This window comes from Galeopterus variegatus, unplaced genomic scaffold (assembly GCF_000696425.1).
Source record: "Galeopterus variegatus unplaced genomic scaffold, G_variegatus-3.0.2 Scaffold930, whole genome shotgun sequence".
Classification (NCBI taxonomy): Eukaryota; Metazoa; Chordata; class Mammalia; order Dermoptera; family Cynocephalidae; genus Galeopterus; species Galeopterus variegatus.
Window position 1 is genome coordinate 189,389 of NW_007727041.1, and position 14,826 is coordinate 204,214.

Below are 14,826 nucleotides of genomic sequence, written 5' to 3' on the forward strand. Positions count from 1 at the left end.
CTTACAGCAAGAAACTATCACAAGTGCGCCTCTGCCCCTTGGCACGCAGGGAATGCCTATTAATTACAGCAAATCTTACAACATCTGGTACTGCGTGTAAGGCTTTCCAAACACTGGCTGATTTAATCTGCAAAACAGGTCTGAGATTATTTTATCTCCATTTTACAGATGGAACCACTGAGGCACCTGAGAGATGAGCAACATCCTTATGTCCACATGGCTGGTGAGAAGAGCAAGCGTGTCTGATTCTGAAGCCCAAGTTCTTCACCCTTAGGCGTCCTCTTAGGGGCACAAAGGCCTGACATAGGGACAAGATTAAGAAAAATTATCTGGACAGATGAGCTGGGTTCTAGAACTAGCCTGGAGTAGAAACCAGAAACTGAGGGTCAGGCCATACTTCCCGTGATGGAGTGTGTGGCTGTGTGTTGGACACAACCCACAGCCATCCTGGGAAGGCTACACTGTTAGCAACACAGGTAAGAACAGGGTATGTTTGGATAATACAAAATGCAGTAATTCAGGTGACTTCTCTTATGCACATATCTCTTCAGCACAACCCAAGAGAGACACACTGAGGAACGAAAGTATTTCTGATCTAAAATGTAACCATTTTGTTCCTCAGAGCATCTAGCAGCAAAGCCACACCACTAGCTGTTTTCTCCAAGAGAACGTGCAAAAGCAAAAAGACTCTTCACTGTTTCCTATTGACTAAGCATTTCCTGGACACTCTCCCCCTCACCTCCTCCCACCTCATCTAAGAATTCAGGATTCAATAACCTCATAGCTCAGGAGGGGTTATGACATTCCCACTACCACTGTGAGAACTGTGGACCTCCTAAGTTAATCAGACAGGAAGAAGAGAAAGGCGAGCACCTGCACAGTTTTGTGTCACTTAACCAGAAGAATGACAAAGCACTCAAAATTCTCAGAAAGCATACACACAGATAAATCTCTGACAGTGTTCTGCTATCTTAACCTCTTAACACAAGACAATATCCAAGCCAAGGGTTACGATCCCTTTACCAGTTACAAAAAAAAAAAAGCGACACAAGACAATAGAAAACACTGGAAAAGCAGACCATTTTGGTGACTGTTGAACAACAAGCTGCCTCATCATACACGACTCATGCCTCAAAGACCTTAAACCACATTAGTGAGTAGCCTACAGGTCATTCTAATGACTACAGAGAAGATTTTGAAATCACCACTTCCTTTACTGGCAAAGTTTCCAGCAGACTCTCGTCTCTTACACCCTAAGGCCTCAGAGAAATCCTGGTTCTTAACAACTCCCCCTCAGAAGGAAAGGCTATGACATCACCAGTGTCTACTCCAAGGAATTGTGACATTCTTAATAATCAGACAGGAAGATGACGGAGGCCGGTATATTTATTGATAAAACTTGATGTAATCAGCTGTAGCAGGAAGGGACATGCCACAAGAGACTGTTACAAAGGTGGGGAGTAGGATATTTTGGGGGGTATACCCTGTTGAAGTTTGGCAAAATCTCTTTGAAGAAATGGATATAATTTCATCCTAACCAGATGAAAGAGCTGCATGATGTGTGCTGATTCTCAAAACAAAGCAAAATCCCAAGATATAAACGTCTCTTTTCCTACAGTGAAACTGGGAATTCTTCCATGACTACTTTAAATAACACTTACTGTTCAATTATCGTGTGAGAAAATAGTGATTATGTAGACTTCGAAAACATAGCCAATTTGCCCACCTCCACTGGAATTCAAAATACTTTGTTTGGTTAGTAAACAGTATTTATGGTAATGTAGGTAGGATAGTTTCAAACCCACAATCCAGGGGCTGTTATAAATATCTTTCTTTGGTCTGTCGGTCTCTAAACTCTCCAAATGTTCCTTGAATACAAGGGATTTTTCTAGAGATTACTGACAGAGGTATGCTTAAAATAGTACAGCAAAACTTTTTGTTTTATTCAATTCAGCCAATGTTTATTGATCTCTTATGGGCCTAACATGATGAACAACTCCAGGGGGCACCATTCTCATATGATGGTATTCCCTGGCCTTCCAATCTGTGAGGCTGTACATGGTGGCCAGACCTATTATGCGCCAGATACAGTTCTAGGCAGTGCAGATACATTAGTGTGTAATCAGCCACAAATTTCTGGACTCATCGAACTTACATTCTAGTAGTAAAAAATGGGCAGTAAATATAATAGGTAAAACGTGGTGTAGTGATCAGTGCTTTGGGAGAAATACAAACAGGACGGAGCTAGGAATGTGGGGTGGAGAGTGTTGTAATCATTAGAATGGTCAGGGAAGGCCTCACTAAGAAGGTGACACTGAAGTAAAGACTTGAGGAAAGCGAAGGAGTGAACCATACGACTCTGATGGGACAGTAGTCCAGGCCCTAGGACCAGCATGTGCAAATGCTGGAACAGAGTGCATGAGGGGGAAAGCAGTAGGAGACGAGGTCAGACTGGTAAGGGGGCCACATTATACAGAGACTCGTATATATCAGAAGGCTTGGCTTTCCCTCCAAGTGAAATGAGAATGCCATTGGAGGGTTTTGAGTAGAGGAGAGATGCGATCTGACACATTTCAGAAGGAGTTTGAAGGCTGCACTGCTGGGAACGATTATGTTGGAAGAAAGAAGCAGAGGAAGCACTTAGAAGGCGATTGCAATGATCCAGGCACGGGATGGCGAAGGGCTCGTCCAGGCTGGCAGGAGGAAGGTGAGACTGGTGTCATTTCAGATCTGCTGTGAAAGCAGGGGCAGCAGGGTTGCTTGGGGCTGGTCTTTGAAAAAGGAAGGAAGGAAGGAAGAAAGAGAGGGAGGGAGGGAGGGAGGAAGGAAGGAAGGAAGGAAGGAAAGGAGGGAAGGTCAGTCAAGGATGACTCCAAGATTTTTGGCTGAGAAACAAAGAGGAGCAAGTCACCACCATCAGATAAGGCGGATACTGTGAAAAGAGCAAAACTTTGAGGTAGAGGGAGCTCAGGGGTTCAGTGTGAGATATTTTAAGTTTGAGATGTCTATCAGACATCTAAGGGGATGTTATACTTGGGATTAGGTCTATTGTATATAATGTCTACATTAACGTGAGCAATTTCAAAGCCAAGCTTATGGTTTATAAATATAAATATTGTTCCTTATATTGTTTAGTTCCAGGCCATTGACAATGCAAAGTGTCTGGTGCCTTCTAAAGGGCTCCCTGCTTCCTGCTAGGAAATGTAAAAGGAGTCTGTGACGGAGAGAATTCACTTGGCAAGACTTGGCATCTCTGAGAAGGGGGAAGATGGTTAAAGAGAGTTCGTTTTTTTAGATGTTGTTTGGAAAACAATATTGCTATTATAAATTTAATAATTAAATTCTTTGGCATATGCTGAAAGGCAATTCTAGTATTTAAGCCTCATCATGCCGCCTCAGACTTCTTAGGCTGCCAGATCGTTTCCTCTAATAGTGGGATGGCTAAATCCCCAAGGTCTTTCAGTTTCATAGTGAAGAATCCACCAACCTTATTACTGCTAAGACATCTTAAGCCTATTGTTCTGCCTCATAAAAACTCTGGAAATTAGCTTTTGCACTAGAAGGAAGCAGTAAAAACTTACTTCAATTCATCCAACGTGCAGTTTTCTTGAAGTTAAGATCAGAAGTTGAAATACTCACTTCCTTGTGATGACACAAATACCCATTCTTGGTCCTATCCTATGGAGAGGGGTGATTTTAAGACCACCACATTTCATCGAGGTGCTTTGGCAGGTAGTTGTTTCATCAGTGACAAAAATTGGAATAGGAACATCTGTAAACCGCTTTACAGTTTGTAAAGCACTTTTTATGTACATTATCTCCTTTGATCCTTATAAACACCCTTTGAGGTCAAGTGTTATAACTATTCCTGTTTTCATAAAACAACTGTACTGAAAACATAAAACAACTGTAAGTGTCCATGTGGCAACAAAGCCTAGATCTGCACTTGTGCCCTTTCGCACCCATGCCCTTTCGTTCCACATCCCTGATTCTTCCTATTGTCTTAAGTTCACTTAGAACTCTTCTAGGGAAGAGGTGCACACAGTCTTCCCATCATGTGGGCCATTAACAAATTAACAGATAGGCTCCACCAGTGCCACTTAGCATTCCTCAGATTGAGTTGGATGGATGAAAATGTTTCAGACAAAGGATGGTAGGAAGGTGTGTCTATTAGTCACACTCACTTTCATAAATGAAATTTATTCCAGAAACAGACAATCAGACATTATCACAGAACAAAGCTTAAAATGATAAACTGGTGAGGGATGGAGGATTTGCATGGATCAATGAAGCACTTGAGACATTCTAGGACAGCAGATACACCCCACATGCAAGTCACAAACAAGGGGTGTGTGTGTGTGTGTGTGTTCATATGTTTGTAGGTGCACACACAAACTTGTGTCCAGAGTAGGGGAAGGGAGAAGGAAGTCATAGCAGGAGTTATTTAAAATGCCTTTGCTACTATAGATTTTTATTTATGACAAATAGCACAAAACATTTTAAAATTAGACATAAATATTATTTTAATTTAGTGAAAAAAAACTGCAAGTATGGTGTGACCGATATAGGTAAACTGACATTAAGGTGGTCCATGGGGCTGGTGTTCTAAAAGGTACGTGGTTCCATATTTGCCCTGCACTTACTGCCAGCTGAGGGAAAGTCGTTGTTGATAGGAAACATACCACTTTGCACATCTATGTGAACAGTGTTGAGTGATGGTTTCATTACATGGCAATAACAAAGTAGTGATTTATAAATATATTAACAAGATGTTTTTCAAACTTAAAAGTGCAAGCATATATTACAGACAGACTTCCAATGTTTTTACAGAATCAAAAATTGGACTAAGTTATAAGCTAGTAAAAAAGTAACTAAAATCTAACGGAAGAAAAAAAGGAATATACATGCCATAGATTTAAAATAAAAAAGCAAACCTTCTGAATAAACAATGTAAGAATGTGAAATGGCACTGCCAGGACAACCTAACGGCAAGAGAATATTATCTTTGGAAGGAGACATAAAGGATGATGTTGGCTAACGTTTAAAGGCCATACTGAAAGACAAAGACATGGTTATTTTGGAAAGGGGCTTGGAATAACATTCTTGGCAAAGAAGAAGAAATATACCGGAGCTAATCCAATATGCATGGAAGCTAATCCACGACAGATGAGAAATGGTTGAGAGGCAAGGGGCGGGGAGAGAGACGGAGGAATGAGTTATAAAAACCTGATTTTCTTCCTAGGTCTTTTTACAAAGTGCTGATTAGTGTACCTCACACACACACAGCAGTTTAGTTTTTGAAGTGCTTTTCTTTTATTCTTGCACAAAGTGATCATAACATTCTGGTTTGGTAGTGATGACACTCTTTGTGCTCCAAAGAGGCCACCCAGCAAATGGTGAGAAAGCTGAGGGTAAAACCCTTGGGCTGTGGCTCCGACATATGTGAGAAGCCTGTATATGTATGACATATCCTGTCCCTATGTATGACAGGATGAAAAGCGTCATCCTTGCCCGGGCAACACTTAATGGTAAAGCCAATGAAAGAATAATGGAATAAATTCTGTAACAGAACGTTTAATTCAAAATTGTAAAAGTTTATCTTACTTTATATGTTAAAATAAGATTTAGATGTTATTTATAAATGCCATTTACAACCTGCCACTCCCCTCTTTTGATACTTACAAAAATACATACGTTTGGAGCATCTTATTTCCATTTTGCATTAATTTACCTTTTTTACTTATTTGCTCTGTAATCTTAGGCAAACAACTTAAGTCTAAGTTGTTTCTAAGTCTCAGTTGTCTCATTTGTAAAAGGGGCAATAAAACTACAAATCTCCCAGAGTCATCATGAATGTTATGTGTTTGGCAAAGAAAGAGTACTCAATAAATACCAGGTATTGGTGTTACCAAAAAGCCATATAACATAATCTTTGATGTCTGTTATGAAATTGAACATTTCATCTTTATTTTTTATTTGAAATTCTCTTACAGACATATTTGTGGGAGAAATCTGTTACATTTATAATATACATAGAGCTTTATTAAAATGTTTCTTAATTATAAAGTTAAAGCTCTAAATTCATATATAGATGGATTTGGGGAGGCTTTGACCCATGCACATTATATTTCTCCTCTCTTTTGAAGGAAAAAGAATGCACTAGTCTTTGCTAGAACAAGAAAATGCATTTCTACAACTGGAAATACCCCTACTTCTCAGTCAGTCCTCATCATACAGGTGATTGCAGTTTTCTATGGTTTTTGAGCCATATAATGAGCTCAGATTGTTCTTGGTCCAGACAAACAGAAACAGTGCATATCACCACAGCTCCAGGAAGTCATTTTAAACATATCTCAATCCTTTGCAGATTGTTTGTGATAAGGACAGCATCATCCACATTTGAACATCCTGTGTGTAAAAGGAGGGCTCTGAAATGGGATGTCCCTCTGCCAACACGGAAGGGAGAACAGCCCACAGCTTTACTTACTGCCAGAAGGCTGCTCTGCGCTCTGCTGGGGAGGCCAGCTTGCTTTTAAAATTACCCAGCTCACTTAAGCCTGTTAAAAAGGCTGGTAAGTATGCAGAGAAAAGGGAACCCCCTCCTATGTCCTTGGTGGGATGTAAACTGCTACAGCCACTATGGAAAACAGTATGAAGGTTCCTCAGGAAACTAAAAATAGATCTACCTTATGACCCAGCTATCCCACTACTGGGTATATACCCAAAGGAAATTAAATCAATATATCAAAAAGACACCTGCACTCCAGTGTTCATCACAGCACTATTCACAATAGCCAAGAGATAGAATTAACTGAAATGCCTATCAATGGATGAAAAAACTGTGGTATTTGTACAAAATGGAATAGTATTCAGCTATTAAAAGAAATGATATTGCATCATTTGCAGCAACATGGATGAAACTGGAAACCATTGTGTTAAGTGAAGTAAGTCAGACACAGAAAGATAAATACTGCACAGTCTCACGCATATATGTAATAACGACAACAACAAAGTGGTTCTCATAGAAGTAGAGAGTAGAATAGTGGTTACCAGAGCCCAGGAGGGGAGGCGGGTGGGGAGAGGGGAAGTGGTGGACTAATGGGTACACAACTGCGCTGTCTACACTAAGTGACTCATTGTGCAGTATAAGCAAGAAATAACACACTGTACCCCACAAATATGAACAAGTAAATGTTAAAGTAAAAAATAAAAAAGAGGTTCAAGAACTATCAAAGCCATATCACCATTATTTCTACAGTAGAAGTCTACAGTATAATAAAAATATGATACATAAAACTAGCGAAAGAGTCAAAAGTACTTTGTTAAAATCTGATAGATCCTGAAGTAAAATATCCCTAAAAATTCTTAGAAACATGGAACAGCTAAAATTGTACTTTAAAAACAATGAAGTGTGATTTAAGAAAATTCAGACTACAGCCTTAAGTGAGTTGTTAGAGGGAATGAAAGGACTGAGAGATGGAGTCAGGGCTCACATAGATTGAAAAGAAAGTCAGAGTATGCAGAGGAAAAAGGTATCTGAATGGCAGCTTCACAATAGGCAGTAGTAAGAGAGTAAAGAAAATAAGGAAATACGTGTGTGTGTCTGCGTGCATGCGTGCTTGTATTACATGTATAAGTCCAAGGGAGAAAGACTCACAGTTTATTAAAAGAATTCCTAGTAATACCACTTTTTGTGCCCAAAGTTAACTTGATCAGTATCAGAAGGAAAGTTAACGTTTAAACAGTCCTTCTCACATCTGCTACTTCCATAATATCTGTGCTTTTGTCATAAATTAGGAGTGGAGAAGTGCACGGGGCCAATTGTCAAAACAAATGGGCAGTTGTGGATTCCAAATTTCACATTATTTCCCTTGAACTGAGAGTTGTGAAGGCTGCTCGTCCTGCTGTGGCCACTTGAGTGCTGGAATGGGGTAACCCACTCAGCTGGGTCCTGGCCACAGCACTGCCCTCTGTGACAAGGCACCCTGGCAGAGCCTGGCTAATGAGTGAGGTCCTGAGGAAATTTGTCCCTCTAGTGTCCCAGGGCTTGGAAAGAGAAAATGAGCTCTTAATATTAAGTTAATAGAGCTAGGGACATGAAAAGAACACAGACACCATGCGCTTAGTTGTATCTTCTTAACTACTGACCCCCTACTCAGTGCCAGTGTTATTCACGGTGGCCTACTCTGCGTACAAATCTCCCTCATTGACTTTATTTTACATTCCTTAAAATTAAGGTCTGCTTTGTACTTTCTGCATCTCATGGAGTGTCCAGCCTGCAGTGGAGGAGAAGATCCTGCCCATGGGTGGGCCTCTTCTGCTTCTTTGCTTCATGAGACCAGATCAGTGAAAGCACCCAGAGCAGCAGCCTGGCCAGCTTTTGTTCTCTTTCCTTCCTACTTCTCCCCTCTTATGGGTCAGTCCCTCAGGTGACACAGGGGCTCTCCCTTCTCTTCCTCTGTGTGGTGCAGAATGCTCCGACCAGCTGGTGCTTAAGACACAGGCTGGAGGGAATTACCTTGAGCCTGAGCTTAATCCTACACTTTACTAGAAAGCTCTATCCTGGTGTTCAAAACCCTAGCCCAGCCAGTAAGTGAGCAGTGCCTTGTTTCCCAACAGCCACTGTCCTGTGTTTATATCTCAGGAATGCTATGAGAAGGCCAAGGCAGGGTTTAGAAATGTCTGGAGTCCCTGGTCTTCACATCACATTATCAGCACTAGAATCTCACGACAAATTGCTAATAGACTTGTCTTTTATCAATGTCTTGAATACTTAGAGGGAATCCTGGAGAGAGAAGGAGATATGGCTGCTTCTCTCTTTCCCAGGACTCTGCTTGAGAGGTTCCTGTCAACTCTGCCCCTTTTAGTCTTATTCAATTTCCAACCTGCTCCATGGCCAGTGGTTGATTTTCCTACAATTATTGATAAGCTTATCTTCTCTACTAACATCTATTACCAATGGTGGCTCTCTCTTCGATTTACCCTCTCCCAGGAAAGCTATTGCTTAAAAAGAATAACCTAAAACTCAGTGCCAGGTTGTCCTCAGCTAGGCTACATCTATAAAGCAGACCACTGGAGTCCATCTGAAAGTCTTGTTTCGCTCATACTTCCTAAGTCAGTCTACTATAGTTCACTTTGTAGAGTACCTTGTGTGAATCATTTGGAAGTAGAATTATCATTCAGTCATTCAACAAATAATAACTGACCCCTATGCAGTGCCAGTTACCACTATAGGTGCTGAGGACACAGCAGTGAACAAAACAATGTTCCCATACTCAGAGACAAAGGTAGAACACAGAGAATGAACCCATAAACAAATAAAGATCATTTCAGATAGTAATAACTGCTAGACTGAAAACAAATCCACATACAAGGCTAGAGTGACCAGGAGGGGTGGTAAAGGGCTATATAGATGGGTTTGTACTGAAAGGTCTATAAGGTGGAGACATTTGAGCTGAGACTGAAAGATGACAACCAATCAGCTAAGTGAAGAGCTTGGGGAAGACTCTTCCAAGCAAGAGAAAGGATGAGCAAATGTTTTGAAGCAGGAATGAGCTTGGCACGTTCAAGAAACAGAGAAAAGACATAATCGCCGGAGCATAGAAAATAAAGGAGAAAAGGTAAAAGATGGTATAGGACAGGCAGGCTAAAACCAGATCCTTCAAAGAATTTTAGTTTATACTAATTGCACTGGAAAGCCACAGAAGGTTTTAATCTAGGGAGTCAATTGTGTTTTTGAAAGATCACATGGCTATGGCAAGGAGAACAGAATAAAGAGGCGTAAGATGGGAAGCAGGGGACAGGGTGAGAAGCTGTTGCAGCTGCACTTACATGATCTAGTGTTGGCTTCCATCGGGGCAGCAGCAGGAGAGACGGTGAGAAATGGACAGATGTAACATGCATTTTGGTGATAGGGTCAACAGTACTGGCTTATGGTAAGATACAAGGGAGGAGGGAGAAAGAGTAGTCAAGGATTTTTGGCCTCATTAGCTGCTGCAGAAAATCAGATACTTGTGTTCTCTCAGTTAAGTGTGGTATGTCTATTAGGCACTAATGTGGAGATGTTGAATGGATTGTCTGACAAGGGAGTTTGGGGGAAAGAATTCGCATTAGATATGTAAAATTGTGGGTCATTAGCAACTTCATCTGCTGGATTCCAAGGTCAAAATATGCTGACCATATATTCTTTCCAGCCTCCTTACAACTGTATGATTATCAAAGCATAATTTGATAACTGTTAGACATGCATCTCTCTCTCATATCCCAAATGACTATAGTAATTGCTAATCTTTGGGTATCTAACCAGACTGTTCTCATCCTTCCAGAGAGTGACAAACTGTCTCCAATATGCATTGCTTTCCAAGTCTCCTCACATTAGTTAATGATCATCTCGAGCCTATTCATCTGCATCACATAAAACTTAGCTCATGAATTGCTGAGACACACTGCCCTCTCTCATGATAATTTCATTCTGGTTCCTCATCACAAAGACAGGAATGCCTCACCATGTGAATAATTTGGATTCTAAATGTTTCTTTGAATTCAACTGTTTAGAGCATCAAACAAATTCACACAGAAAAAAGGTTTATGAATTATAGCTCTAATTTGATAAGCCAACAATAGCCCATTTAATCATTGTAAAGAGCTCTAGAAGGCAATGTTCCAGTATCTGATACTCGATTGTAAGTGGAGATGGTCTGGAACCTTCTATTCCAACAAGGAGATAAGCTTCCAATGGCAGCACCTTTGTCCACGAGTGGGCCTCAACTCTGGCAGAAGAGGAGCTACAGCTCTTCTTCCTAAATACAACTTTCAGAATCATCTCATTTCCTTGAGTTTATATGCATTGTTATTATGGGAAACTTAAGCCAGCAATGGGGATATATTTGGATATTTCCATTTTCACCAGGGTGGTTGTTTTTCACCTGGGTAGAATGGCCATGGTTTATAAATGTAACCATCACACAGCATTAAAAGACTGGGGGCACTTTGGGGCAAAAAATAAAAGGTGCTAAATATACTAGAGAAAGTCACTTTTGTAGATTTTGTATTGATGCTTGAGAGGACCATAGAATGAAATGAATAGACACAGCCTTGCTGAAGGAGAAAATTTGGGGAATAATTATACCATCTAGAAGTGGACCAGGGACAGCATTTGCTAGGTGACGATTTCAACAGATCACTGAATATCAGTCTACTTGAAAAGAAATGAAGACAATATCTCTATCATCTACCTATCCACCTGTCTATCTACCTACCTATGTATTAAATGGTCAAAACTGTTGTTATAAATTTGCTATGGAACATTTAGAGAAAATTTTCTATCCAGGTTTTTTAAAAAGTAGCATTATCCTATCCCATTAATTACTAATATGCAGTTGTCAACTCTCAAAGAAAGATCCTTCATTTAAGGAAATTTGAAAGCTACCCATTGATAGTCATGCACCAATTTGAAAAAGCAATTGGAGTTAAATATAAAATTTATTTACTATTTTTACTGAAATCATAAAGAAGAGAATATTCTTACCAGTTGCCTTTTGGATTTATGAACTGCTGTACCGCATAGCCAAACTGTTCACTTGAAGGACCAGAAAATATTTTTGCTTCTGGGAGACCAACATTGTATGCCAAACAACAACTCAAAATGCCTATTAAGAGAAATGAAAACAGTACATATTTATAATTTGTGAATATAAAGTGTTTAATATAATTCCCAAAGGTCATTTAAAAAAACTTGTTTGACCTAGCAATTATTCTCCTTGTGTTTACCAAAAAATAATAGTTACAGCTTTTTGTTTTGGTTTGGAGGCTGGCTCGTATAGGGGGTCTGAACCCTTGACCTTGGTGTTATAACACCATGCTCTAACCAACTGAGCTAACCAGCCAGCCCCTATTTATTCCTTTTTAAATTTATTTGGGGCCCTAGCATCAAGCTAAATGCTTTATATGCAGACTCATTATCTTACCCATCCTCATAGTAATGCTAGGAGATAATTACTAGTGTTATTTTTGTTTCACAGAGATTTTTGAGGTTCCTAGAGGTAAGTGTATCACACAGCTGGAAAGTATAAGTAAGGGTAAGGATTTGAATACAAGACTGGCTGGTTCAAGAGCCTGAACTCTTAAACTGCTATGTTACTTCTAAGGATTCTTAAGTAATTTGAGTTCTACTTGTCCTTCTTAACACAATAAAACTATAAGCCACTTAATGAAGGGTATCATTTATTTTTTCTGAAGGGTATCATTTATTTTTTCTGAATCCCTTTGAAATTCTTCACATGTACTCTGTATGAAATATCTATTGAAAAGTCACTGATACCTACATCCAAGGAGGTACAAAATCACAGCCCTTTGAAAATGGTATCATTTCCTTTCAAAGGGATAATTTTTGAGGATGAAATGTAGAAAAATGTGTCATATCTTTTTTATTCCAATGGAAACTGTCAAAAGTAGCTTTTTGATGCTTCTTTTTGAATGATCAAGAAATAATAATGGTTTTAAAAAAAAAAAAAAAAAACAGAACAAAGACCAAGGAAGATAACACCTTGACAGACTTTTCTTGAAAGTTCTTGTTTCTGATGGAAAGAGAACGAAGGGAGAGTAAGGTCAATTATGTTTTTCTCTCTAACACTGTTAGTGTTAATGCTGGTCATCCTTCCTTTTGTAGAAAGAAGAGTGTGTGGATATTAACGCTCTGTATGGAGATGGGAATATGCTTTATGTTGCTTAAGGTAAGTATTTATCTTTGCAGACACTGAAGACAGATTAGACTCTTTAAAACTGACATCAAATTCTACTCATATGTGTTTTTCACAAAGGAATATCCCACTTTCTGGGAAGCACTGAAAGCTCACAGTATTTCAGAAATCTATTGTTTTAGGCACCGAAAGGCAGGAAGAAAACATCTTGCTCTTCCATTGTGCCTCTGAATTGCTGGGAGCAGATTCTGGAGAGTGCTCCAAAGGAATAATGAAGTCAGTGATGAAGCTTTTGGGACTTAAAGTAGTTAACGTGCCTCTCAAGTGCCAAAATCACTCTGCTGGGGATTCGTTCACTCAAGAGAGTTCAGCTCATTATTTCTTAGAAATATGTGCTGCCAGGAAGAGAAGTACAAATATTAATTTTGAAATACTCTGTAGCAAAATCCACACAGCTCGACATTTGCAAATTTTCTCCTTAGCATTCTAATTTTCATATGCAACACTGCTCTTTTTTATTCTTGAATAAAATAAAAATAAAACCCAAAAGAAAATAACATAGCAAATTAAGCTATTGGTATTCAGAAAACTGGTGTTTCCAATTGACAGTTTGTCTTCAGCCCATTGTGCAGAACTTGCTAAATGCTATTTGAATATGTTACCAATTATCAGACATACGAGAGAAAGCTTAGACTGATGATGCCAAACTGCTCGCTCTTTTAAAATATCTAATGCTGGAAAGAACACATGTGACTGTGCACACAGTGATCTCATTATTTTTCCCCAGTAATTAGACCTGGCCGATCATGTAATGGCATGAAATCATGATGGAGTTCATTTTATCATCTAGCAATTAAACTTTATTATATATACATATACAATTTTTATATGCAGTATATATATGTATCGTTATATATATGCATATATATATATGTTATTGCCAATTTAAAAATAAGGAAACTGAGTTCACTTTGTCACCTAGCAGTTCAATTTTATTATGTATATGGATATAGGTATAGATACATTTATGTATATGTATCTGTACACATATATACAATATTATTTTAAAATGTAAAGCAGATCTTTTCATCTCTCTGTTTAAAATATCCCAATGTCTTGCCATTGCACTGAGAATAAAATCCACTTTCTTCACCTTGGTTTCCAAAGTCCTTTGTGATCTGGCTTTTGTGTATCTTTCTGATCTCATGTCCCACCACTCTCCTCCTTGCTCACTGTGTTCCAGCCACACTCTCCTTTGGTCCCTTGAACACATCCAGCTCATTCTGCAGCTGCCTGTCCCACCCTATAACATTCTCCCCCAAATCAGCAGTTAGATCTTGGCACCTGTCCATCATGTAAATCTTTACTCATAGAGTCCTCCCCTGACCCTTCTATCTGGAAGCAACACCTGACTCCAGCACTATACCACTATGGTAGCAATTATTATTTGAAGTTATCTTAAGTATCTATATTGTTTTCTGTCTGACCCTGTCCACTAAAACATAAACTCCTCGAGAGATCAAACCTTGTTTCTTTTCATTCACTCTATTTTTCTCAGCAACTAGGATAATTGTTGAATAAAATGAATGTTTAATTAATATGTCCTTCAATGATGATTTGGAATATGAAGAAAGTGGGGTTGGGTGGGGGAAGATCACTCATAGTCCTATCATTCTAATGCAAGTATGGTTAACTTGGTTATATTTCCTTCCAGTATTTTTCCTTTATTGTTTAAACCATAATGTATATCCCAATTTGTACCCTATTTCCTAATGCCTATGTCTGCCCGCCTATATCAGAATCATGCCGACTCATTCGATCCCCACAATAACCTTGTGAAACAGCAAAACCTAGCTACCAATTTACAAATAAGTAAACTGGAACTTGCGAAAGTTAAATATCTTTCTTGCTCAATCTCACATGATTGTTGGCTGAGCTCTGAGTCTTGGTTGGGCTCATCTGAACCTTATTATCCAGAATTTCCATTTATAAAGGGTCTGCTCCTTTTCCTCACTAATCATGTCATTTTTCATCACCATTCCTTCATGCCTAAAGCATCCTAAATCTCTTCTTTTTTTTTTTTTTTTAATTTTTATTTTGTCAATATACAATGTATATGATTATTATG

General features: G+C 39.1%; 1 protein-coding gene across 1 annotated transcript in view; it reads right to left on the reverse strand.

Moving 5' to 3' along the window:
* ITGA2 (integrin, alpha 2 (CD49B, alpha 2 subunit of VLA-2 receptor)) overlaps positions 1-14,826 on the reverse strand; it is a 100,383-nt gene that overhangs the window by 55,445 nt on the left and 30,112 nt on the right. The window contains exon 2 of the mRNA XM_008573525.1: positions 11,528-11,648. Within this exon, the coding sequence (XP_008571747.1) occupies positions 11,528-11,648 (121 nt within the window). The remainder of the gene's footprint in view (positions 1-11,527; positions 11,649-14,826) is intronic.